At 37.5% G+C, this 26370-nt stretch overlaps 1 protein-coding gene across 1 annotated transcript in view; it reads right to left on the bottom strand.

Moving 5' to 3' along the window:
• Nucleotides 1-26370, bottom strand: part of LOC115262556 (GATA zinc finger domain-containing protein 8-like) — a 134351-nt gene that overhangs the window by 100105 nt on the left and 7876 nt on the right. Inside the window, exon 2 of the mRNA XM_062855181.1 lies at nucleotides 11190-11917. Coding sequence (XP_062711165.1) covers nucleotides 11190-11333 — 144 coding nt within the window. The 5' untranslated portion in view covers nucleotides 11334-11917. The remainder of the gene's footprint in view (nucleotides 1-11189; nucleotides 11918-26370) is intronic.

The following is a 26370-nucleotide window of genomic DNA, read 5'->3' as shown; positions in this document are numbered from 1 at the left end:
TCCTGATATGAATGAGTACATATTGGACAGGGTGTAATAAAAACTAGTTCCTCTTGAAATTCTTCAAGATATTCTTCCAATTTTCACGCAGCCATTCCTTAAAAAATCAATTTCTGCAGAAATTCCTTAGCAGATTGTAGAGGAGTTCCTCTACCAAATCCCTCAGAAGTTTCATCAAAGATTACTCAAGTTATTTTTTTTTTCATTTCTCGAGAGATTATAGCAGTAAATTTTCCCGAGGTTTCTTTGAGAATTCATCTCGAAATTTCTCGAGTGTTTCCTTCAGACATCCAGGTTTTTTTTTTCAGAAATGCTTTCTAAAACTTTTTGGGAGCTCCTCGAAATGTTCCTTACAGTAATGTCTCCGACATTACTTCCGGAAATCCACTAGGAAGCTCTCAGAAAAATGTACAACTTCCTCCAGGAGGTTTCACAGAAGTTCCCAAAATATTCTTCCAGGAATTGCACCATAAACTTCTACTGGGATTCACTGAGACCTTTTCTCAAGGATTCGTTCAGATTTTTTTAACGGGGACCCTTCATGAATGCCCTTAAAGATTCCTTCATGATTTTTTTTTAGAAATAACTCTCAGATTTATTTCTTGGTGTTTCTCCAGGAATATCTCAAGAAATTTTTCACAAAATAATTGAATGAATAATTGATTCAAATTTCTGCTGGGTTTTCTCCGAAATGCATCTAGGGATGCTCTAGCAAATGTTTGAGAATTTTTGTCTTCTTGTACCTTAAAAAATATTTCAATAAATTCTTTAAAAGTCCTTTAAAAACTTCTCTAGCAATTCATTCCGGGTTTGCTTCAGATCATTTTCCAAGAATCCTTTCAGAAATTCATTTATGGATTTATTCAAGAACTCCTCCAATACCTTTGTCTGCAATTTCTGTTTGAATTCCTGCACAAATTATCTCAATGATTCTTAAAAAAAACTTCCGATGTTTACATCAGAAATTCCTCAAGAGTGCTCTTTGGAAAACTCTTCAGTTTTTTTAGAAACTCCTCCAAAAAAAATTCCTTGAGTTCCTCCAAAAGTTAATAATATCTCTAGGAACTCCTCCTGAGCTATCTCAAGGGATTCTTCAAGGTATACCCCAGGGGCAGGCTTGGAAAGCGTCAGTGTCAACACGAGTCGTCACGTGACTTTTACAGAAGTGCCTCTCTCAATGTCATCGAATCGGGAGACGATGACCAAGAGAGTCTAACAATATTCGCTCATTTTTCGGTCATGACGGAGCGTGACATGGTTGTAAACAAGGCAATTACTAGCACACTGATGGACTTTGTTATTGTTTGAATCCTTTAAATCATAAATTTATATCCTCTCTATCTATTAAAAACAACGACTAGCCTAAATTTGCTTGGACCATGTGAAAATTTTAATTTCAAAACAATATGAAAGTTTTCGTCATGATGCTTGATTATTGCGAAATGACATGACGAAGTGCGCGAGTGCTCATTTCATTTTGTGACGATGAAAAGGCCTACTTGTTCATCGTCATGGGATGGTCGCGACCAATAGCAGCCAGGGGTTCATCCTGAAACTTTTTTAATGATGACTCCAGATCTATCACAATGAGATCCTCCAGATAACACCTAAAGATTCCTGCAGAAACTCCTCCAAAGGTTTCTTCAGAAATTGCTTAAGAGAAATTGCTTCAGGAATTTCATGAGAAAATAAAAAAAATCTTGGAATCTCCAGGAATTCTTTTAGAAATCGCTTCAGAGAATCTTTGAAGCATTTCTCCATAAAGCATTAGGCTAACAGAAACTTTGATTTTCTCTTATGTCACCCCTTCCCCCTCGGATATTTTTGGTTGGATTTCAACGATTTGAGGGGTACATAACATAAAACTATTTAAGTCTCTGGAATTTTTTCTGGAGGAATTTCTGAAGAAGTTTCAGAAATATTTCGTGAAGGAACACCTGAAAGAATCCTTGAAACAGTTTTTGAATAAATCTTGTCTTATTTCTGTAGAAAACTCAAGAAATGTACATTAAAAAAATTCCTGAAGAAATATCTGAAAGAATTCCAAGGAAACTCCCGAAAAAACCATGGTGTTGCTGAAAAAAATCCTTGAGTAAAATCTGGAAAACCTGCTTGAGAATCCCTTGGTGGAATTTCTTTAGGAGTTTAAAAAAGTAATAAAAAGTATAAGGAAGAATTCCTAGAGGAATCCTTAATCACAATTTATGTATTTTCTGAAAGAATACCCGAAAGAAGACATGAAACTTTTCTAAGGAAATCCTGGAAAAATGTCTAGTGAAACAGTTATACTTCTGTAGAGTAGGTATAATAGAAAAATCTCAAGTGAAATTTCCAAAGGAATTTCTGTAGTTTTTTCAAGGGAAGCTTTCTAGAGAAATTTTTGAAGGCATCTTTGGGAAAAATCTGTAATGTATAACTAATAATGAAGCAATTTTAGAAGGAATCCATAGAAGGTTCTTTATAGAAATTCTTAGGAAAATGTATGGAGGAATCTCAGGAGAAATCATTGAAATAATATTTCTAAACGAATTACTAATGACTTATCTTAACCCTTTATAAGGCAGTGGCAACTATATTGCCACCTTAGACACATTTTTTTCTTCTCTTCGTTCAGAAAATTTTTACAACTTCTGTTTTAACTGATGCACACATTAGGCCTTTGTGAACACTCATGATTTTTTTTTGAGCCATAACAAATATGAATGGGCATTTTTAGAACAAAATGTCTGTCCAAAAACTGTCATTTTTGGGTACATAAAGTTTATAAGCTATTCCCCATCTATTAATTTTCAATTCGCTCACCACAACGGAAGGTGAGCGAATTGAAAATTAAATGATGGGGAATAAAAGGCCTATGTTCCTTATACTTGCGGACACCATTTCAACTTGATTGCTTTATTACTTTTAGGAACTCAGCCTTCTGAAAAAATGTACTATTATAAATAGGCATGTACTAAAATGGCCATTTCGTTCAAAATGATTGACCAATCGAGTTCAAATCCACACATGTAACTCATGAATATTGGGGCAATAACTTATCAAAAAAATCAGCAGGATTGATAAACGCATCAAAAAATAACAACATTTTAAACTTTGTTGACAAAAAGTTGAAATTTAGACCAATTTTTTCATACAAAATCGACCATCGATTTTTTTGAAAATAAAATCGTTTTTGCGCATTACACCACATGTACTTTATATTCCAATGTTGATAGAGTGGATTCCGTGCCTGGTTTTCTCTCGGCCTTCTGGAAAATATTTCTGTGAGAATATTTGGAAGATTTTGTAAATAATCCATGGAGAAATTTATGGATGAGTTCTTAACTCTAGATTTTATAAAACTAATAGCTGTAAGAATGTCTGAAAGAATCCTCGGAAAAGTCTCTGAAATATGTAATCTATGTAAAGTCTTCTTGAAAATTTCTCGATGCAATTCCTTGGTTTTTTAAAGACGGAAGAATTTCCTTGAAAAAATCATGGAAAAGTTTCTAAAGAAACCCGTCATTGGATAGGTGATTCCAAGCCTAAACCACTAGGCTAACGGGAGTATAACCGGAAATCTGCCGTAGTAATTGTAAAGAAGCCACTAAGAATACGAACGGCAACCGACATTACTACAGATGTAATTTTAATATTTTTATCCGCGATTTTTTCTTTGAACATGAACTGTTCTACCTGAATTTATTGTTAAAAATGGTGGCAGAATTCTGATTTCTGATTTCTGATTTTTGATTTTTGATTTCTGATTTCTGATTTCTGATTTCTGATTTCTGATTTCTGATTTCTGATTTTTGATTTCTGATTTCTGATTTCTGATTTCTGATTTCTGATTTCTGATTTCTGATTTCTGATTTCTGATTTCTGATTTCTGATTTCTGATTTCTGATTTCTGATTTCTGATTTCTGATTTCTGATTTCTGATTTCTGATTTCTGATTTCTGATTTCTGATTTCTGATTTCTGATTTCTGATTTCTGATTTCTGATTTCTGATTTCTGATTTCTGATTTCTGATTTCTGATTTCTGATTTCTGATTTCTGATTTCTGATTTCTGATTTCTGATTTCTGATTTCTGATTTCTGATTTCTGATTTCTGATTTCTGATTTCTGATTTCTGATTTCTGATTTCTGATTTCTGATTTCTGATTTCTGATTTCTGATTTCTGATTTCTGATTTCTGATTTCTGATTTCTGATTTCTGATTTCTGATTTCTGATTTCTGATTTCTGATTTCTGATTTCTGATTTCTGATTTCTGATTTCTGATTTCTGATTTCTGATTTCTGATTTCTGATTTCTGATTTCTGATTTCTGATTTCTGATTTCTGATTTCTGATTTCTGATTTCTGATTTCTGATTTCTGATTTCTGATTTCTGATTTCTGATTTCTGATTTCTGATTTCTGATTTCTGATTTCTGATTTCTGATTTCTGATTTCTGATTTCTGATTTCTGATTTCTGATTTCTGATTTCTGATTTCTGATTTCTGATTTCTGATTTCTGATTTCTGATTTCTGATTTCTGATTTCTGATTTCTGATTTCTGATTTCTGATTTCTGATTTCTGATTTCTGATTTCTGATTTCTGATTTCTGATTTCTGATTTCTGATTTCTGATTTCTGATTTCTGATTTCTGATTTCTGATTTCTGATTTCTGATTTCTGATTTCTGATTTCTGATTTCTGATTTCTGATTTCTGATTTCTGATTTCTGATTTCTGATTTCTGATTTCTGATTTCTGATTTCTGATTTCTGATTTCTGATTTCTGATTTCTGATTTCTGATTTCTGATTTCTGATTTCTGATTTCTGATTTCTGATTTCTGATTTCTGATTTCTGATTTCTGATTTCTGATTTCTGATTTCTGATTTCTGATTTCTGATTTCTGATTTCTGATTTCTGATTTCTGATTTCTGATTTCTGATTTCTGATTTCTGATTTCTGATTTCTGATTTCTGATTTCTGATTTCTGATTTCTGATTTCTGATTTCTGATTTCTGATTTCTGATTTCTGATTTCTGATTTCTGATTTCTGATTTCTGATTTCTGATTTCTGATTTCTGATTTCTGATTTCTGATTTCTGATTTCTGATTTCTGATTTCTGATTTCTGATTTCTGATTTCTGATTTCTGATTTCTGATTTCTGATTTCTGATTTCTGATTTCTGATTTCTGATTTCTGATTTCTGATTTCTGATTTCTGATTTCTGATTTCTGATTTCTGATTTCTGATTTCTGATTTCTGATTTCTGATTTCTGATTTCTGATTTCTGATTTCTGATTTCTGATTTCTGATTTCTGATTTCTGATTTCTGATTTCTGATTTCTGATTTCTGATTTCTGATTTCTGATTTCTGATTTCTGATTTCTGATTTCTGATTTCTGATTTCTGATTTCTGATTTCTGATTTCTGATTTCTGATTTCTGATTTCTGATTTCTGATTTCTGATTTCTGATTTCTGATTTCTGATTTCTGATTTCTGATTTCTGATTTCTGATTTCTGATTTCTGATTTCTGATTTCTGATTTCTGATTTCTGATTTCTGATTTCTGATTTCTGATTTCTGATTTCTGATTTCTGATTTCTGATTTCTGATTTCTGATTTCTGATTTCTGATTTCTGATTTCTGATTTCTGATTTCTGATTTCTGATTTCTGATTTCTGATTTCTGATTTCTGATTTCTGATTTCTGATTTCTGATTTCTGATTTCTGATTTCTGATTTCTGATTTCTGATTTCTGATTTCTGATTTCTGATTTCTGATTTCTGATTTCTGATTTCTGATTTCTGATTTCTGATTTCTGATTTCTGATTTCTGATTTCTGATTTCTGATTTCTGATTTCTGATTTCTGATTTCTGATTTCTGATTTCTGATTTCTGATTTCTGATTTCTGATTTCTGATTTCTGATTTCTGATTTCTGATTTCTGATTTCTGATTTCTGATTTCTGATTTCTGATTTCTGATTTCTGATTTCTGATTTCTGATTTCTGATTTCTGATTTCTGATTTCTGATTTCTGATTTCTGATTTCTGATTTCTGATTTCTGATTTCTGATTTCTGATTTCTGATTTCTGATTTCTGATTTCTGATTTCTGATTTCTGATTTCTGATTTCTGATTTCTGATTTCTGATTTCTGATTTCTGATTTCTGATTTCTGATTTCTGATTTCTGATTTCTGATTTCTGATTTCTGATTTCTGATTTCTGATTTCTGATTTCTGATTTCTGATTTCTGATTTCTGATTTCTGATTTCTGATTTCTGATTTCTGATTTCTGATTTCTGATTTCTGATTTCTGATTTCTGATTTCTGATTTCTGATTTCTGATTTCTGATTTCTGATTTCTGATTTCTGATTTCTGATTTCTGATTTCTGATTTCTGATTTCTGATTTCTGATTTCTGATTTCTGATTTCTGATTTCTGATTTCTGATTTCTGATTTCTGATTTCTGATTTCTGATTTCTGATTTCTGATTTCTGATTTCTGATTTCTGATTTCTGATTTCTGATTTCTGATTTCTGATTTCTGATTTCTGATTTCTGATTTCTGATTTCTGATTTCTGATTTCTGATTTCTGATTTCTGATTTCTGATTTCTGATTTCTGATTTCTGATTTCTGATTTCTGATTTCTGATTTCTGATTTCTGATTTCTGATTTCTGATTTCTGATTTCTGATTTCTGATTTCTGATTTCTGATTTCTGATTTCTGATTTCTGATTTCTGATTTCTGATTTCTGATTTCTGATTTCTGATTTCTGATTTCTGATTTCTGATTTCTGATTTCTGATTTCTGATTTCTGATTTCTGATTTCTGATTTCTGATTTCTGATTTCTGATTTCTGATTTCTGATTTCTGATTTCTGATTTCTGATTTCTGATTTCTGATTTCTGATTTCTGATTTCTGATTTCTGATTTCTGATTTCTGATTTCTGATTTCTGATTTCTGATTTCTGATTTCTGATTTCTGATTTCTGATTTCTGATTTCTGATTTCTGATTTCTGATTTCTGATTTCTGATTTCTGATTTCTGATTTCTGATTTCTGATTTCTGATTTCTGATTTCTGATTTCTGATTTCTGATTTCTGATTTCTGATTTCTGATTTCTGATTTCTGATTTCTGATTTCTGATTTCTGATTTCTGATTTCTGATTTCTGATTTCTGATTTCTGATTTCTGATTTCTGATTTCTGATTTCTGATTTCTGATTTCTGATTTCTGATTTCTGATTTCTGATTTCTGATTTCTGATTTCTGATTTCTGATTTCTGATTTCTGATTTCTGATTTCTGATTTCTGATTTCTGATTTCTGATTTCTGATTTCTGATTTCTGATTTCTGATTTCTGATTTCTGATTTCTGATTTCTGATTTCTGATTTCTGATTTCTGATTTCTGATTTCTGATTTCTGATTTCTGATTTCTGATTTCTGATTTCTGATTTCTGATTTCTGATTTCTGATTTCTGATTTCTGATTTCTGATTTCTGATTTCTGATTTCTGATTTCTGATTTCTGATTTCTGATTTCTGATTTCTGATTTCTGATTTCTGATTTCTGATTTCTGATTTCTGATTTCTGATTTCTGATTTCTGATTTCTGATTTCTGATTTCTGATTTCTGATTTCTGATTTCTGATTTCTGATTTCTGATTTCTGATTTCTGATTTCTGATTTCTGATTTCTGATTTCTGATTTCTGATTTCTGATTTCTGATTTCTGATTTCTGATTTCTGATTTCTGATTTCTGATTTCTGATTTCTGATTTCTGATTTCTGATTTCTGATTTCTGATTTCTGATTTCTGATTTCTGATTTCTGATTTCTGATTTCTGATTTCTGATTTCTGATTTCTGATTTCTGATTTCTGATTTCTGATTTCTGATTTCTGATTTCTGATTTCTGATTTCTGATTTCTGATTTCTGATTTCTGATTTCTGATTTCTGATTTCTGATTTCTGATTTCTGATTTCTGATTTCTGATTTCTGATTTCTGATTTCTGATTTCTGATTTCTGATTTCTGATTTCTGATTTCTGATTTCTGATTTCTGATTTCTGATTTCTGATTTCTGATTTCTGATTTCTGATTTCTGATTTCTGATTTCTGATTTCTGATTTCTGATTTCTGATTTCTGATTTCTGATTTCTGATTTCTGATTTCTGATTTCTGATTTCTGATTTCTGATTTCTGATTTCTGATTTCTGATTTCTGATTTCTGATTTCTGATTTCTGATTTCTGATTTCTGATTTCTGATTTCTGATTTCTGATTTCTGATTTCTGATTTCTGATTTCTGATTTCTGATTTCTGATTTCTGATTTCTGATTTCTGATTTCTGATTTCTGATTTCTGATTTCTGATTTCTGATTTCTGATTTCTGATTTCTGATTTCTGATTTCTGATTTCTGATTTCTGATTTCTGATTTCTGATTTCTGATTTCTGATTTCTGATTTCTGATTTCTGATTTCTGATTTCTGATTTCTGATTTCTGATTTCTGATTTCTGATTTCTGATTTCTGATTTCTGATTTCTGATTTCTGATTTCTGATTTCTGATTTCTGATTTCTGATTTCTGATTTCTGATTTCTGATTTCTGATTTCTGATTTCTGATTTCTGATTTCTGATTTCTGATTTCTGATTTCTGATTTCTGATTTCTGATTTCTGATTTCTGATTTCTGATTTCTGATTTCTGATTTCTGATTTCTGATTTCTGATTTCTGATTTCTGATTTCTGATTTCTGATTTCTGATTTCTGATTTCTGATTTCTGATTTCTGATTTCTGATTTCTGATTTCTGATTTCTGATTTCTGATTTCTGATTTCTGATTTCTGATTTCTGATTTCTGATTTCTGATTTCTGATTTCTGATTTCTGATTTCTGATTTCTGATTTCTGATTTCTGATTTCTGATTTCTGATTTCTGATTTCTGATTTCTGATTTCTGATTTCTGATTTCTGATTTCTGATTTCTGATTTCTGATTTCTGATTTCTGATTTCTGATTTCTGATTTCTGATTTCTGATTTCTGATTTCTGATTTCTGATTTCTGATTTCTGATTTCTGATTTCTGATTTCTGATTTCTGATTTCTGATTTCTGATTTCTGATTTCTGATTTCTGATTTCTGATTTCTGATTTCTGATTTCTGATTTCTGATTTCTGATTTCTGATTTCTGATTTCTGATTTCTGATTTCTGATTTCTGATTTCTGATTTCTGATTTCTGATTTCTGATTTCTGATTTCTGATTTCTGATTTCTGATTTCTGATTTCTGATTTCTGATTTCTGATTTCTGATTTCTGATTTCTGATTTCTGATTTCTGATTTCTGATTTCTGATTTCTGATTTCTGATTTCTGATTTCTGATTTCTGATTTCTGATTTCTGATTTCTGATTTCTGATTTCTGATTTCTGATTTCTGATTTCTGATTTCTGATTTCTGATTTCTGATTTCTGATTTCTGATTTCTGATTTCTGATTTCTGATTTCTGATTTCTGATTTCTGATTTCTGATTTCTGATTTCTGATTTCTGATTTCTGATTTCTGATTTCTGATTTCTGATTTCTGATTTCTGATTTCTGATTTCTGATTTCTGATTTCTGATTTCTGATTTCTGATTTCTGATTTCTGATTTCTGATTTCTGATTTCTGATTTCTGATTTCTGATTTCTGATTTCTGATTTCTGATTGCTGATTGCTGATTTCTGATTTCTGATTTCTGATTTCTGATTTCTGATTTCTGATTTCTGATTTCTGATTTCTGATTTCTGATTTCTGATTTCTGATTTCTGATTTCTGATTTCTGATTTCTGATTTCTGATTTCTGATTTCTGATTTCTGATTTCTGATTTCTGATTTCTGATTTCTGATTTCTGATTTCTGATTTCTGATTTCTGATTTCTGATTTCTGATTTCTGATTTCTGATTTCTGATTTCTGATTTCTGATTTCTGATTTCTGATTTCTGATTTCTGATTTCTGATTTCTGATTTCTGATTTCTGATTTCTAATTTCTGATTTCTGATTTCTGGTTTCTGATTTCTGATTTCTGATTTCTGATTTCTGATTTCTGATTTCTGATTTCTGATTTCTGAGTTCTGATTTCTGATTTCTGAGTTCTGATTTCTGATTTCTGATTTCTGATTTGTTTTATAATTTCTGATTTTTTTCGTTACGCTATGATGGGGGAGGTTCTTAAATGTGTGACAAGCAATGAACAATGTAGTTTCGGAAGACCCTGTACGAAAGGGGGTTGCTCCGTACTTAATGAACGCTCTATTATAACTTCTGTAACAAGTGTCGAACTGCTTTGCGATATTCGACAAAGTTATGGAATGTCATGTACGACGACAAGCACAACCAAGGCCACATTTCAAACGTCATCGGTTACATAGCTTAGGAAAATAATAAGTCCCTTAAGAGAAAAATGTGAAAACGTAAATTAATTGGTTCTCTCTCTCTCTCTTCTTGGCGTAACGTCCTCATTGGGTCAAAGCCTGCTTCTCAGCTTAGTGTTCTATGAGCACTTCCACAGTTTAACTGAGAGCTTCCTCTGCCAATGACCATTTTGCATGCGTATATCGTGTGGCAGGCACGAAGATACTTTATGCCCAAGGAAGTCAAGGAAATTTCCTTTACGAAAAGATCCTGGACCGACCGGGAATCGAACCCGTCATCCTCAGCATGGTCATGCTGAATACCCGTGCGTTTACCGCTTCGGCTATATGGGCCCTAAATTAATTGGTTATATAGATTCAAAAATATTTGTTCCGGGTTGATGCGATCATATTTTGTTCCACCATACAACATTGATGCAATCCAAATATCCTTTGATATTATGTATTCAAATATTTAATGGGTAATGAGCTAAATCACGAAACGTCACGGTACTAGTCCTCATCTAATAGTCGACCCAGCTCCCGTCATTCCATTGCTCGAGCATATAACATGAGACAAAAATCGTAACTCGATATCCCGAACCCGAGTCATCGCCATTGTCGTCGTCGTCGTCGTCAGCCGGAGTCAGAGCAACGCGCGCGATAGGATTATCATTAATGGACTACGCTCTCCTGCTGGGAGGACTCACCGATTGCCCGCCAATAAGGTAAAAAGAATGTATTGGGAATGTGGCGTTAAACCCCTCCTCCTTTTCCCCAACCCCAACCCAAAGGAATTCCCCATTCCTTACCTTGATGTTGTCCGGTTCGGTGCAAATTTCCTTTTTGACCTTAATCCGGTGGGGTGGTGGAGGTGAACTCTTCGATGCCGCCACCACCGCCGCCGATGGTGTGCTGGGGGTTGTTGATGCAGCTGCGGCCATCACTAGATCCATCGCCGGCCAGTTGGGTTTTGCAGAATGTGACGATTTCGCTCTCACGTCGTCGCGTCGCCGTCGTTGAAACTGGATCCTTTTCGCATGCAACCAAGTGCGGACACGAGAAAGAGAGCGCGAACTAATGTTGGGTATTTCCCTTTTAGTCTCGGTTCACTGTATACAGTCCAGAATATCGACGGTGTGACGTCACTAATCCCTCCCTTATGATTGTTCACCGGGGATTGAACAACGCGGATCAAAACAAAACCCAGCGAGGGGAAGCAACGAACAGTTTTATCCCACGCGGCCTAATCGAGCGAGTAACAGCTTTGATTTCAAAATTTAAATTCCATCCGATTGAATAATGTCGTTTGGAAACTGGGGGTAATTTGAACCGACGGCGACTGGCTTCTAGTATCTTTCACATATGATCTGCATATTTTCGTTTCGAAGTTTTCTTTTTATATATTAGGTTGCTGGTTGACCGTACACTGATACAAAGCTGATAGACGAACGGTTGATTTATGAGATACGATCGTTATTGCGCGCAGTAGTCGGACGAAGAAGGGCGATTATTTCTTCTGTTTTCATTTGCCAGGGATCTAAAAAAAAACACGAAAATTAAACACCAGTTATTTTTGTTTTCGCATAACTTTTAATGAATCGGAGAGTCACGTGACCTAGATTTCTCCAAAATGAACTTTTGATGTTCTGGAAGTTTACTGAAAGACTTTCAAGGGACAATATTTCTAGCTTGAATCACTAGTTGAAATTTTAAAACACTTGACCAGTTCTTCACTTTTGCAAAATAAAAACAAAAACATGATAATTTTAGAGAAAAATCTAGAAAAGGACGAGCAAATTCGTTTCAATTCCACTACTTGCTTATCTGCAGATAAGCCTTTTTCATCTGCGACTTACAGATTTCTTCAGTGTCGAATGCTCAACTTGAAGAAACCCTTGCATTCGTTATGGCAAAAGTTCACAAACTTTCAGGTCCGCGACCCCCTTTTGCCAACAGACGTACATTGCCACTATAGAAACACCCTCATTTGTTGTCTGTTACAGTAAAATATTCTATTGTCTCTCGCGACCCCCTGGATAAAGGTCGGCGACCCCCCTAGGGGGTCGCGACCCACAGTGTGGGATATCTTGCGTTATGGTATTGTCTGTCCGGTTGGAATCAAGACAGCCATTCAATTTTTAGGCCAAGGCCAAGCCCTCGCAGGTGAAGGACATCATACTTCGATAACGGGGTATTTAGGGAGGCGCTCCGCCGGCGGATGCAGCGAGCACGATCAGAGGAAGAGCGAAACGAACGGCGGGTGGTGTTCGCCGCTGCAAAAGCCGCGCTTAAGACCGAGATAAGAGCAAGCAAAAAAACTGCTTAGAGGGTATCTGTCTTAGAGTGCCAATGCGAATCCGTGGGGTGACGCCTACAGGATCGTTATGGCCAAGACGAGAGGTGTGATGGCTCCTACAGAGCAATCTCCAGAGATGTTGGAGGGGATCATCGTGCTGCTTTTTCCGCGTCATGATCCTAATCCTTGGCCTCCTTTCGTAGGACAGCCGGGGACTGGGGCTGGCGATGAGGCGAGGGTCACCGATGTGGAACTTGCGGGGATAGCTAAGTCCCTTAGCGTAGGTAAGGCCCCAGGTCCGGACGGAGTTCCGAACCTGGCCTTAAAAGTAGCTTTTGCAGAGGCTCCCGAGATGTTCAGGTCTGCTATGCAGAAATGCCTGGACGAGGGAGTTTTCCCAGAGGCTTGGAAGAGGCAGAGCCTGGTACTATTGCCAAAGGCGGGGAAACCACCCGGAGACCCGTCGGCATATAGACCAATATGCTTGATTGACACGGCGGGTAAGGTGCTCGAAAAGATCATCCTCAATAGAATGTTGAGGTTCACCGAGGGCGAAAATGGTCTTTCGAGTAACCAGTACGGCTTCCGGAAGGGGAAGTCCACCGTAGACGCTATCTTGTCGGTTACAAAAACCGCCGAGAAAACACTCAAGCCTAAGAGGAGGGGAATTCGCTTTTGCGCAGTAGTGACTCTGGATGTTAGGAATGCGTTTAATAGCGCCAGCTGGTCTGCTATTGCCGATGCGCTCTTGTGTCTGGGGATACCGGAGTACCTGTACAAGATTCTCGAAAGCTACTTTCAGAATCGCGTACTAGTTTACGACACGAAGGTGGGTCGGAAATGCTTTCACATAACCTCAGGAGTCCCTCAAGGTTCCATCCTGGGTCCGGTGTTATGGAATGTCATGTACGACGAGGTGTTGAGGTTAGAGTACCCAGTGGGAGTGGTGATTGTCGGATTTGCCGACGACATTACGCTCGAAGTCTACGGTGACACGATCGAGGAGGTAAAGTTGACTACCAACCACTCGATCAAGGTTGTGGAGGCGTGGATGCGGTCCAGGAAACTGGAGCGGCTCACCACAAGACAGAGGTGACGGTTGTTAACAACCAGAAGTCGGAGCAGCAGACGGAGATCAGTGTAGGAGAGTGCACTATCCTGTCAAAGCGCTCCGTCAAACACTTGGGCGTGATGATCGACGATAAGCTTACCTTCGGTAGCCACGTCGATTATGCCTGTAAAAGAGCCTCCACAGCTATTGCGGCACTGTCCCGGATGATGTCCAATAGCTCAGCGGTGTACGCCAGTAAGCGCAAGCTTCTGGCTAGTGTTGCTACGTCCATACTTAGGTATGGCGGCCCGGCGTGGGGCACCGCGCTAAGTACTAAATCCTACCGACGGAAGCTGGAAAGTATTTACAGGCTTATGTGCCTGAGGGTTGCGAGCGCGTACCGTACCGTGTCACACGACGCTCTCTGCGTCATTACTGGTATAGTGCCTATCAGCATTCTTATCAGTGAGGACATGGAGTGCTTCGAAATGCGCGGCACAAGAGGCATACGCAGGACTGTCAGGATGGCCTCTATGGTCAAATGGCAGCGCGCGTGGGACAGTTCCACCAAAGGAAGGTGGACCCATAGGTTGATACCGAGGGTAGATAGTTGGATTAATAGGCGCCATGGGGAAGTTACATTCCACCTGACACAGGTCCTTACAGGTCATGGTTGCTTCCGACAGTATCTACACCGTTTCGGGCATGCGGATTCTTCCGAATGCCCAGTGTGCAATGGTTTAGAGGAAACGGTGGAACACGTTTTGTTCGTGTGCCCGCCTTTTCGCACAATGCGTGACCGCATGCTTGCCACATGCGGGGAGGACACAAACCCGGACAACTTGGTCCAGAGGATGTGTAGGGATGAGTTTGGCTGGAACGCCGTTTCAACGGCTATCACCCATATCGTCTGGGAGCTACAGAGGAGGTGGCGCGTGGACTCGGAGAGTGGCTAGTCCAGATGCAGTAAAAGAGGTGGTCCAGGGGTTCGGAGTCGGCTTCGTAGGTCATACCGGTGCCCTGCGGTCGAGATCGACCCTTACAGCGATTATGTTGCCGCGGAGAGGAAGTCTCGGTAGCGGTGCTGTTGTGGCGTCAGTCTACTGGGTTGGATCTGAGCCCGCGGTTGGAAAGGGGTCCCCGGCAAGGGTCGGGGTAGGTGAGACCCTGCTGTCTCCAACCTACGGATGCATCTGATAGGGCCTGAAGGGTAGTGATACCCTTCCTTTGCGGGCAGGTCAGATCGGGTTGCATGTGGGCATCAGTTCTTGATGTCCGCTCAGCAGTAGGGTGCGGGCGGGGTTGACCCTGCCCGCCTTCCGAGGACAAAGGGAATGGCGAGGACCACTCGGGAAACTGGCTAAGCGCCAGCATGCTACCGTGATGGACTCTCCAAAGCGAGTCATCGATGTTCGTTGCTGCAGGCTACGCAGCTAACCTTGTGGGTGCACTAGCCCCTCTCTGAAGCAATACCTTCTTGGTGGTTCCGGAGAGACGTAGGGTTTGGCGACCATAGGAATGGTTTAGTGGGTACGAGGAGAGAGTAGTCCTGGCTTTTACTTTTGTTGTAGAAGACGGCCTCAGACCTACACTACCCTAACCTTCTGTTAGGGTGTCTGTTGAGCAGATTATCCCCCTATGGTTTAGAAGGGAAAAAAGAGGGTTACAAGAGCTCTCATGGGAGCTCCTTGGGGGCTTAGGGGTTCTTCAGAGGTCCTCAGGGGCGTTTCGTGGGGTCTCAGTGGTATATCTGGGGATCCAAGGGGGTTTCAGAGGGCACATGAAGATCTCGGGAATGTTTCAAGTGTCTCAGGGGCAATTTTTGGGTTTTCTTTCAGAATGTTTTAGGGAATCTCAAGGGATTTCAGAGAAGTTCCAGGAGATCTCTGGGGCGCTTCATACTAATCCCTTTGAAATACCTCTTCAGAAAAGCCCTTAAAACCTCTGAAATGACTTGAAACGCCCTTGTAACTTCTATAATCCCATTGAAACGACCCTGACATACACTTGAAGTGTTCCACTAAGGCCTCGAAAGCCATTGAAACCTCGCAATTCTCATAGAAACGCCCTTTAAATCCCCGTAAACAATTTGAAGTGCCTCTGAAACTCCTTGGAAACGCAGCCTCCAAAAGGCTTCAGAAACCCCCCTGAAACGCCCTTGAAATGCTATCAAATGCACCTAAAACCTCTCGGAACAACCTTTTACACGTTCCGAAAACCCTATGAAACTCTGAAATGTGCATCACTTTTAAATGTGGCTGATAAACAAGAAGTGCTTCTAAGAATTTTTTACAATCACGACCAATTTTTATTCGCATGATGGATGTTTTTTTTTCCGAGTTCGAGGTACTGTAAGGATAATTATGAAATTTCGTTAGCAGTTATGATACTTATAAAGAAACTTTCTTGTAAAATTTTATCAACTTTGGTCAACTGGTTTGAAAGCTACGGGTGTACTTGGCAAAATATATGCAGAAATCATTAAGTTTTTTTGTCGCTAAAAGGCGCTGTAAGCATTCAATAATTAAAACCTTTGGTATTCTTGTAGGTGACATAACATAGTTTTCTAGTGTGAAAAGTATCATAAAAATATAGATAAAGTAATAGTTATTTATGTGACGAGTTGCAAAAAGTTGATTTTTTCAGCACGAGGCTTGCCGAGTTGGATAAATATGAAGAGTGCTGAAAAAATCGAGTTTTGCAACGAGTGGCATACAACATTTTATGCAATGATTTTTTCATTATACAACTCATTTAAGTTGCATAATGTTCATAATGCAACTCAAATGAGTTGCATAATGAACATTATGCAACTATTTTTTATTATGCAATTCATTTCAGTTGCATAATGAACCAGTTCAGAAAAATTGACCATTATGATACCGAAATGAGTTAAATAAAAGAGAAATTATGATACTGAATTGCATAAACATGCTTTTCGCGAGTCTACTCGCAGCATTAGATCCCAGATTTAGTACCTAGAAATTATGCCAGAGTTCATAGAAAAACTGCACAACCCTCCCCCTGGATATTCGATCATGACGCGATGTGAGGGCCTAACCCATTGGCACTTTAGTGCCAGTTTATTGACCACCGCTTGGAGTGGCTTGGACTTTGAGCTAGATATACATTGGCGTAACTAGGATTTTTTCCTGGAGGGGGCCCAGGGGGGGCCTGACCTGAGATGAATTTTAAGCGGGATGGGCGCCCGATATGTGAATATGCAAATCAGTATTGTAGTTTTGAGTAATCAAAATGACTGTTTCAGATTTGTTCATAGTTTTGTAAACTATATGAGTACGAACAATTCCTCCAAGATTTTTTTCCATAGCTTAATTCAGTGATTCCATCTTGGCTTCTTTCAGAAATTCAATCAAGAATTCATCTAGGGATTCCACTAGACATTTTTTCGGGGATTTGTCCTGGGATATGTTTAGAGGTTCCTCCAGTAATTGTTCCAATGCTTTTTTCGAAGATTCCTTCAGAAATTTCTCCAGAGATCCTTTGAGGTATTTCTGCAGGTAAAATCTCGATAATAAAGAAAAATAATAATAATAATAATCTCCATATATGCCTTCCAAAATTCCACTAGGGATTGCTCCAATAATTACATCTGGAATGATTCGAAGTATTTCTGCAGGAATGTATTCCAGAAATTCTTTTAGAAAATTTTACTTAGAGATTCTTAAAAAACACTCCAAGAATTGCTTGAAAAATTTGTACAAAAAACCTTTAGGGATTCTAGTTTTTTTTATCTGTATTAACGAGATTTTTAGCCCTAGGCTAGTTCATCTCGAGACCCACGCTTTACTTCCCTTCCGAAGGAAGAACTCACATTTTGCGAGTTTGTCGGGAGTGGGATTCGATCCCAGGTCCTCGGCGTGATAGTCAAGTGTTCTAACCATCCCACCAGGTCCGCTCCACTAGGGATCCTAGTATTCCTTCAACAATTACTGCAGACATTGATTTCTTCATTTTTTTATCCAGGAATATTCCTACAAAAATTCTTCCAGGTATTCGCTAAGAAAGCTCTCCTGAGATTTCATAAAGAGTTCCTAATGGGGCTTGCTTCCGGGATTCCTCATCGGGTTTCTTCAGAAATTACTTCAAGAGTTCTTCCAGGGATTCGCCGGAAATTTCTTCTGTTGTTCTTACAAAAACGAATTCCGAGATTATTTTAAACATTTCTAGAAGAACTCTTATTGGGATTCCTTCAGAAACTCCCGCAGGAATTAATCCAGGATTTCAGGATTTCCTCAGGAATTTCAGCGGTTTCTTCAGTATTTCCCCTGAGAATTCTTCAGAAAATCCTCCTGGAATTCCCTCAAAAATCGAACTTTGTATTTCACCAGGAATGAACCTTGAGACTCCTCCAGGAACTCCTTCGGAAATTCCTCCCAATTTTTTTTTTTTTTCAAGAATCATTCCAGGTATTCCTCCTGGCATGCCTCTAGGATTTCATTCAGGCATTTCTCCAGAGACTTCTGCAAGAGTTCTACCAAGAATTTCTCCAGGTATTACCCCAGGTATTACCCCAGGTATTTCCTCAGGAATTACTCCAGGAATTTATTCATGTTTGGATCCAGGAATTGCTCCATAAATTCCTCCGAAAATTCTTCCAGGAATTTCTTCTCTAGGGTTTCCTCTGCACATTCCTCCAGGATTTATTTCATGGATCCCTCCAGGAATTCCACCGATGATTCCTGCAGTAATTCCTCCAGAAAATCCTCCTGGAACTCCACCAGAAATTCCTTTCTGAATTCCTCTAAAAATTTCTCCAGGAATACCTTCAGAAATTTCTCCATGGATTCCTTCCAGAATTCCTCTAAAGATTTTTCCAGGAATTCATTCAGAGATTCTCATACTTCTCAAAACATTCTCTTTATGTTGCTGCATATTAAAATTTGTGATATTATGACCCTATGTATCATTAGTAATAGTACTTCTAGAAATGCATATTGATATCTAAAATTGTGAAATTATTTACCAATAACAATTATAGAAAACACGTAAAAAGTGCGTCTAAACGAATTTTCCTTCAGAAACTATATGGTTATTACCTGATAAAAATAAAACGAATAGAAAAGAATTCTTGGTTACTCATGCAGATAGTATATTACGTGAGTGTCTACAAAAACATATACCAATAAAACACAGACCACCTTCAAGTAGAGTTTACCGTTCAAAAATCAAATGCGTTTAAACGAATTTGTACCACTGTAGTTCCACGGATTTTCCTCAAGATTTCCTACACGCTAAGAAAATGTTACTCTAAAATGAGTAAGATTCACACAAAACTGAGCTAAACTGGAACAGCTCAAAAAATGAGTAAATTGCATTTCCAGCGATAGCGTTGGCCCAAGTGTGAAAATCCAACCAATTTAGGCCGTATAATATTCTTCACATCAGCAAGAATATTATACGACTTAAACTGATGAGATTTGTGCACTTGGGCCAGCGCTATCGCTGGAAAAAAAAATTTACTCATTTTTGAGTTGTCCCACTTTAGCTCCAAAATGAGTGAATTTTCTGACCGTATATAGAGATTTGTCCAGGAATTCCTCCTGAGGTTCTCCCAGAAATTGTTTCAGGGATTCCTCCAGGTTTTTTTTTTTTTTTTTGCAAGAATTCCCCCAGGGATTGTTCCAAGTAATGCTCTAGAAATTCCTCTAAGGATGCCTCCAGGAATTCCTCAAGAGGTTACTCAAGTATTGCCCTAAGAATCCCTTCAGAAAGTCCTCCAGGAATTGATCCAGGAACTCCCATAAGAATTCCTTCAGAAATTACTACCGCAATTCCTTCAGGAATTCCTCCTGGAATTTCTCCAAAAATTCCTCTGGGAATTCCTCTATAGAAATTTCTCTTGGAGTTTCTACAGAAATTTCTCTTGGAATTTCTTCAGAAATTTCTTTTGGAATTTCTTCAGAAATTCCTCCATTAAGTGCTTCCAGAATTTCTCTCGAGATTCCTCCAGGAATTCATTCAAGAATTCTTCCAGGGATAGTTCCAAGGAATTTCCACTAAAATTCACTTACAGATTAATCTAGAAATTCTTCCTGAAATTCCGCAAGGAATTTATCCAAAACTTCCTGCAGGGATTTGTCCAGAACTTTCCAGGCATTCCTCCTGAGGTTTCTCCAGAAATTGCTTCAGGGATTCCTCCAGGGATTTTTCAAAGAATTTTCTCAGGGATTCTTCCAAGAATTTCTCTAGAAATTTCTCTAAGGATTCCTCTAGGAAATTTTCAAGTGGTTTCTTTAGAAATTTCTCCTGGGAGTTTCTCCATGGACTCATCCCGGGATTTCTCCAGCAATTCATCTAGAGATTGTTTCGGGAGTTCTTCTAAAACCTCCAAACTCCACTAGATTGCTCCCAGAATTCTTCTGAAAACTCCACCAGGAACTCATCTAGAAATGTATCCAGAGATTACTTCAGACATTAGTCCAGGAATTTCTCCAGAGATTTTTCCAGGAAATTCCCCAGGGTTTCTTCCAGGGATTTCTTAAGGAATTTCTCGAGAGATTCCTCCAGGAATTGATACAGGCATGTCTCCAGGAATTAATCCAGGGTTTACTCCAGGCATTCCTCTAGAAGTTCCTCCAGAGATTTCTATAGGGATTCCTTCAGGCATTTATCCAGGATTCCTTCAGAAATTACTACCGCAATTTCTCCAAGAATTTATCTAGAAAATCCTCCAGGGATTTATTTAGAAATTACCCCAAGAATTCCTCCCGGAGTTTATCCAAGAAATATTCCAATAATTCTTCCAGGGATTCCTGAATGATTTCCTCCTAAGATATCTCTAGGAATTCCTTCAAATATTTTTTTCAGAAATCCTCCATGAAATCCTCAAGGGATTCTTTTAAAAATTTCCCCACAAATTCTTTCTGGAAGTTATTCAAGAATTATTCCAGGTATTCCTCCTGGCATTTTTCCAGGATTTCATCCAGGCATTTCTCCCGGAACTCCTCCAGGAGTTCTACCACGAATTTCACCAAAAATTACCCCAGGAATTTCTTCAGGAATACTTTCGGTAATTTATTCAGGAATGGATCCAGGAATTCCTCCAGGAATTTCTTCGGAAATTCGTACAGCAATTCCTTCAGGAATTGTTCCAGGAATTCCTCCAGAAATCCTTCCAGGGTTTTCCCAAGAATTAATCCAGGAATTTCTTCTCCGCGGTTTCCTCTACACTGGAAATTTTCCCTGGAGCTCCATTAGAAATTCCTCTCAGAATTCCTCTAGGAATTTCACTAGGAATTTCTTTAGGAATTTCTGTATAAATATATTCAGAAATTTCTCCATGGATTCCTTCCAGAATTCCTCTAGAGATTCTTCCAGGAATTCATTGAAAGATTCCTCAAAGAATTGATTAAGGGATTCCTCCTGGAATTCATCCATGAATAGTTCCATGGAATTTCCCCAAGATTTCCTATAAAGATTTGTCCAGAAATTTCTCCTGAAATTCCACCAGGAACTTGTCCGGAAGTTCCTCCAGGAATCCCTCCTAAGGTTCCTCCAGAAATTTGTTTCAGGGATTTCTCCAGGGTTCTTTCCAAGAATATCTCCAGGGATTCTTTCAAGAATTTTTGTAGAAATTTCTCTAAGAAATTTTGCGGGAATTCCTTATGAGGTTTCTTCAGAAATACGCCAGGAATTCCTTTAGAAAGTCCTTCAGGAATTCATATAGGAATTCCTTCAGGAATTCCTCTGGGAATTCCTCAGAAATTACTACCGCAGTGTCTCCAGGGGCACCTCAAGAAATTCCACCAAGATTTACTGTAGGTATTTCTTCAGAAATTCCTACAGGAATTTCTTCAGAAATTGATCCAGAAATCCCTCCAGGAATTTCTTCGAAAGTTCCTCCAGGAATTTCTGCAGGAAATCCTTTAAAGATTGCTTCCGATATTCTTTCAGGAGATTCTTCAGGAAATTCTATAGGAATTTTTCCAAGGGACTCCTCCGGAAATTCTTTCAGGTTTCCTCTAGGAATTAATCTATGAATTTCTACTCCAGGGATTCTTCTAGAAATCCGTCCAGGAGTTATTTCACGGGTTCTTCTAGAAATTCCACCAGGAATCCCTCCAAGAATATACCAGAAATTCCTGCAGGGATTCCTCTAAGGATTCTTCCGTGAGATTCCTCCAAAAATTCCTCCTGGAATTCCTCCAGAAATTCCTCTGGGAATTCTTCTAGAAATTTATCTTGGAATTTCATCAGAAATTTCTCTAATGCTCCAGGCATTACTCCAGGAACTTCTCCAGGGATACCTCCTTCAGAAATTTATCCATTAACTTTGGAGCCAAGGGCTGAAAGTCTCTTTAAAAAAGACAAATCAATGAATCAATCCATTAACCTTTCCAGGGAATCCGCCAGGAATTTGTCCAAAAAATTTTCAAGGATTTCCTCCAGAAATCCATCTTGCAATTGCTGAGAAAATTTGCTTATGATTCCACAAAAAAATGTGCCTATGATGCTTCGTTCTATGATTTTTCAAAGTAGGTGGTGTCTGTGGAAAATTTTTGATTTTCACTGGAGTTTTCCGGAAAATTAGGCGACCCTGATTTTTTTTCAATTTAGTTTTTCAAATATATATGATCCCTACCTAATTTCAATAACCTTCAGAAACTTCTTACCAATTTGTACGATAATAAAAAAAATCCCCTAATGCTCCAGGCAATAGTCCAGGAACTTTTCCAGAGATTCCGCATGGATTTTTTCCAGAAGGTTCTCCCGGATATCCTCCAGAAATACATCTAGGAACTTCTCCTGTGATTTCTTGAAGAATTCCTCTAAGGATTCCTCCAGGAATGCATCCAGAAATTCCTACAAGGATTCATCTAAAAAATTTTCTAGTGATTTCTACAGGGATTTCTGATGCGGATTCTTTAGATTTTTTTTCCTGAAATTCCTAGCATAATTGCTCTTCGGATTCCTACAGGAATTCATCCAGGGATTCCTCCAGGTATACTTTCACAAATTACTCCAGGGATTCCTGCAGACATTGCTCCGAGAATTCTTGTAATGATTTCTTCAGAAAATTCTCTCGGGATTTTTTTTTTAATTTATTCAGCGGTTAGTTAAAAAATTACAGTATTCCGTTCATAATGTTTTTCAGGGATTCACCCCAGGGTTTTTTTTAGGATTACTTGTAGATTTTTTGAATAATTTGAAGGATTTCTAGAGGAATTCCTCTAGAGGGACATAGAAGACAAGAAATTCTCCAAGAAGTCATCCAGGAATTCTTTCACAATTATCTCATGAATACCAAGTCTTTTACAAGTCCAATCATGAATACCTTCAAACTTACGATTACATCTTGCAGCACCAGCTTTTAAATATATTAAAACTTCCTCAATGACCATTTGAATTTGTGCGTAGTTTGATAGACGCAAAAATACCCCTGGCCCACGAAATAAAAGAAATTATTAGTGACCGACTAGAAATCACCTCCAGCATGGTTTTCATGAATACACTCGCGTTTACGCTTCAGCTACGTACATCTATTCTCACTAGGAATTCACAAACTTTTGCTGGAATTCCATTGCAAATTCAACCAGAGTTTTTTCCCACATGATACTTGATTTCCATAAAGAAGCACTTAACCATATTTTGCAGTAATGCTGCTAGAAAATTCAAAGATTCTTAAAGATACCCATCCAGGAATTCCTGGAAATTTCCTGGAAATTATCATTTAGAATTAATTTTTCAGCGATTTAAAAAAGAAGATGAACAAAGTATTGCTTTTTATATAATTCTGATTATATAATATTTCCAAACAAAACTAACTAATCACATAGACCATTTTGGACAATGATCTTGTAAAGAGTGACAAGCTGAGAATCGTCTCCAATAACTGTCAATTTAAACACATATTATGTCAAATAAATTTCTATTACTGTACGTACAGTTAAAACCCGGAATTTTCGACTAGCGAAGTTTGGATTTTTTCTCCAAATCCGTGCGTCGGACCTAATTTCGGAAGTGGTGCGCTGTATAGCTGTTTGCTATACAGCGCACCACTTCCGAAGTTAGGTCCGACGCACGGGTTTGGAGAAAAATCCAACTTCGCTAGTCGAAAACTCCGATTTTCAACTAAATAGAGAATATAGATCTATGTTTGTCACCACGACAGTGGTTTTCAGATTTTTTCTAATTTCCATATATAAAGTCATGAAAAATTTCTGGGGGGGGCCTGGCGGATTCTGGGGGGGGGGCCTGGCCCCCCTGGCCCCCCCTCTAGTTACGCCAATGTAGATATATCTGGTTCACGAATCCAGCGCAAGTGAAGGAATCGGCCGTAAGTGCTAATGGGAACCAATGGAGTATCCGTTGTGTATTTATCACAAGTCAAAGCCAAGCTATAATTCAGCTTGCATAGACCTAATCTTTGCATGTTTTGAATTCTCTTAAATTTAACAATAATTGTTAAATTTAATGTAATGCCGGAGTGGGTGGGGGAGCTGTCTGCGTTACTCTCGTCATTCATCATCATAGCTTCGGAAGTACACAGGACAGGGGACGCTAGAATAAGTAGACATAAAGCCTTACAGATTAGGTTATGTTAATAATTAAATTCATTACCATTAGAAAATTATAGACTGATTAGGTAAAGATAAAAATATTCATTTAAGAAACGAGTTTACATGTATTTCTTATTCTTATAGGTTTTGTTGGGATCAATATATAAAAGTTGACAAATAATTTTTATCATTTTTATTTTTTCACACAAAAATCAGCTGGCTGAACTTTTTTGTTTCTATATCTTACACGGAATTAACACACTGATCGGAAAAAGCAGGAATTTAGTTATATGTTTCATTGGGATTCAGGACGGTTGACAATGTACAGAGTTACGGTGGATATACGAATACTTCGGGCTGAGATGAGCACAGACTAGCAGAAAACGACTAGTGAAATGAAGAACACCATTTGACACATTATTGACTATATTTTGACATAGAGGGTTTGACTGATTTCTTTACAACATCGAATGGAAGCTCAAAAAGTGTTTTCTGGCACTAATATGAGAGTTATTTGAGGACAAGCATGGGAAAACTCATTCGCTCACCCGAATACCGGCGATGCATAATAGCAAAAAGAACGCCAACAACCCAATGCTGAGTGAGAGCCCGGCGCACTAAGAACGAACGCAACACGAACGGCTCGCCACCGACGCCACCGAAGCGAATCAGGAGAGAAACAAATAGAGTTCGAAATGAATCAGCTTGCATCGGTGCATACGAAAAGAACGTTCGCTCTCTCAACTACCGAGTGGCATTCAGCTGATTGAATCAAAACGCACTCACTGATTCAATTCCCAGTACTGAATGCTTCCACTGAACGCTAAGTGAATGTTCCAATATGAATGCTCTCGCACCCGACTCAGTACGCAAACACTCGTTCAATCTTGGTTCGTTCGCCTTCGGCACTCAGATTCGGTAGCGATTCATTCGGCCGTCGTTGCTTGCTTCGCCCGGTGCTCAGCGATTTGAAAGAATGGGCAATGAAAGTGGAAATATTTTGCTTGGCTGGGGGAGAAGCACACTCGCATCAGATTGTGCGTGGATGTGAGTGAGGCATACGCAATAAATTAATGATTTTTTCCCATCCTTGATTTGAGGATGATGTTTGTTTGTTTGTTTGTTTATTAGTGATACTTTACACCATTCCCGTGGTACATTCGTATCACTTGAGGATGATGCTGGAGCTGTAAATGACCAACATCGGTTATTGACACTATTGGCAATCAACTTGAAATAATTTTTAGAATGTATTATAAAATAACTTAGGATATTATTTGATTATTGTTTGGGGAAGATTATTAAATTAATTTTTTTATCCAGGAATATTCCTACAAAAATCCTTCCAGGTATTCGCTAAGAAAGCTCTCCTGAGATTCCATAAAGAGTTCCTCATGGGGTTGCTTCCGGATTTCCTCATCGGGCTTCTGCAGAAATTACTTCAAGAGTTCCTCCAGGGATTCACCGGAAATTTCTTCTATTATTCTTCCAAAAACGAATTCCGGGATTATTTAAAAAAATTCTTGCAAGAACTCTTGTTGGGATTCCTTCAGAACCTCCCTCAGGAATTAATCCAGGATTTAAGGATTTCCTCAGGAATTTCAGCGGTTTCTTCAGTATTTCTCCTGAAAATTCTTCAGAAATTCCTCCTAGAATTCCCGCAGAAATCGAACTTTGTATTTCATCTGGAATAAATCTTGAGATTCCTCCTTGAACTTCTCAAGAAATTCCTTCGGAAATTCCTCCCGGATTTTTTTTTTTTTTTTTTCAAGAATTATTCCAGGTATTCCTCCTGGCATTCCTCTAGGATTTCATTCAGGTATTTCACCAGGGACTCCTGCAAGAGTTCTACCAAGAATTTCTCCAGGAATTACCCCAGGTATTTCCTCAGGAATTCCACCGGGAATTTATTCAAGAATGGATCCAGGAATTCTTCCATGAATTCCTCCGAAAATTCTTCCAGGGTTTCCTCCAAGAATTAATCCAGGAATTTCTTCTCAAGGATCCTTCCAGAAATTCCAACGATAATTTCGGCAATAATTCCTCCAGAATTTTCTCTGGAAATTCCTCCTGGAACTCCACCAGAAATTCCTTTCTGAATTCTTCTGAAAATTTATTCA

The sequence above is a fragment of the Aedes albopictus genome, chromosome 3 (assembly GCF_035046485.1).
Source record: "Aedes albopictus strain Foshan chromosome 3, AalbF5, whole genome shotgun sequence".
NCBI lineage: Eukaryota > Metazoa > Arthropoda > Insecta > Diptera > Culicidae > Aedes > Aedes albopictus.
This window is presented reverse-complemented; position numbering and strand designations above follow the sequence as displayed.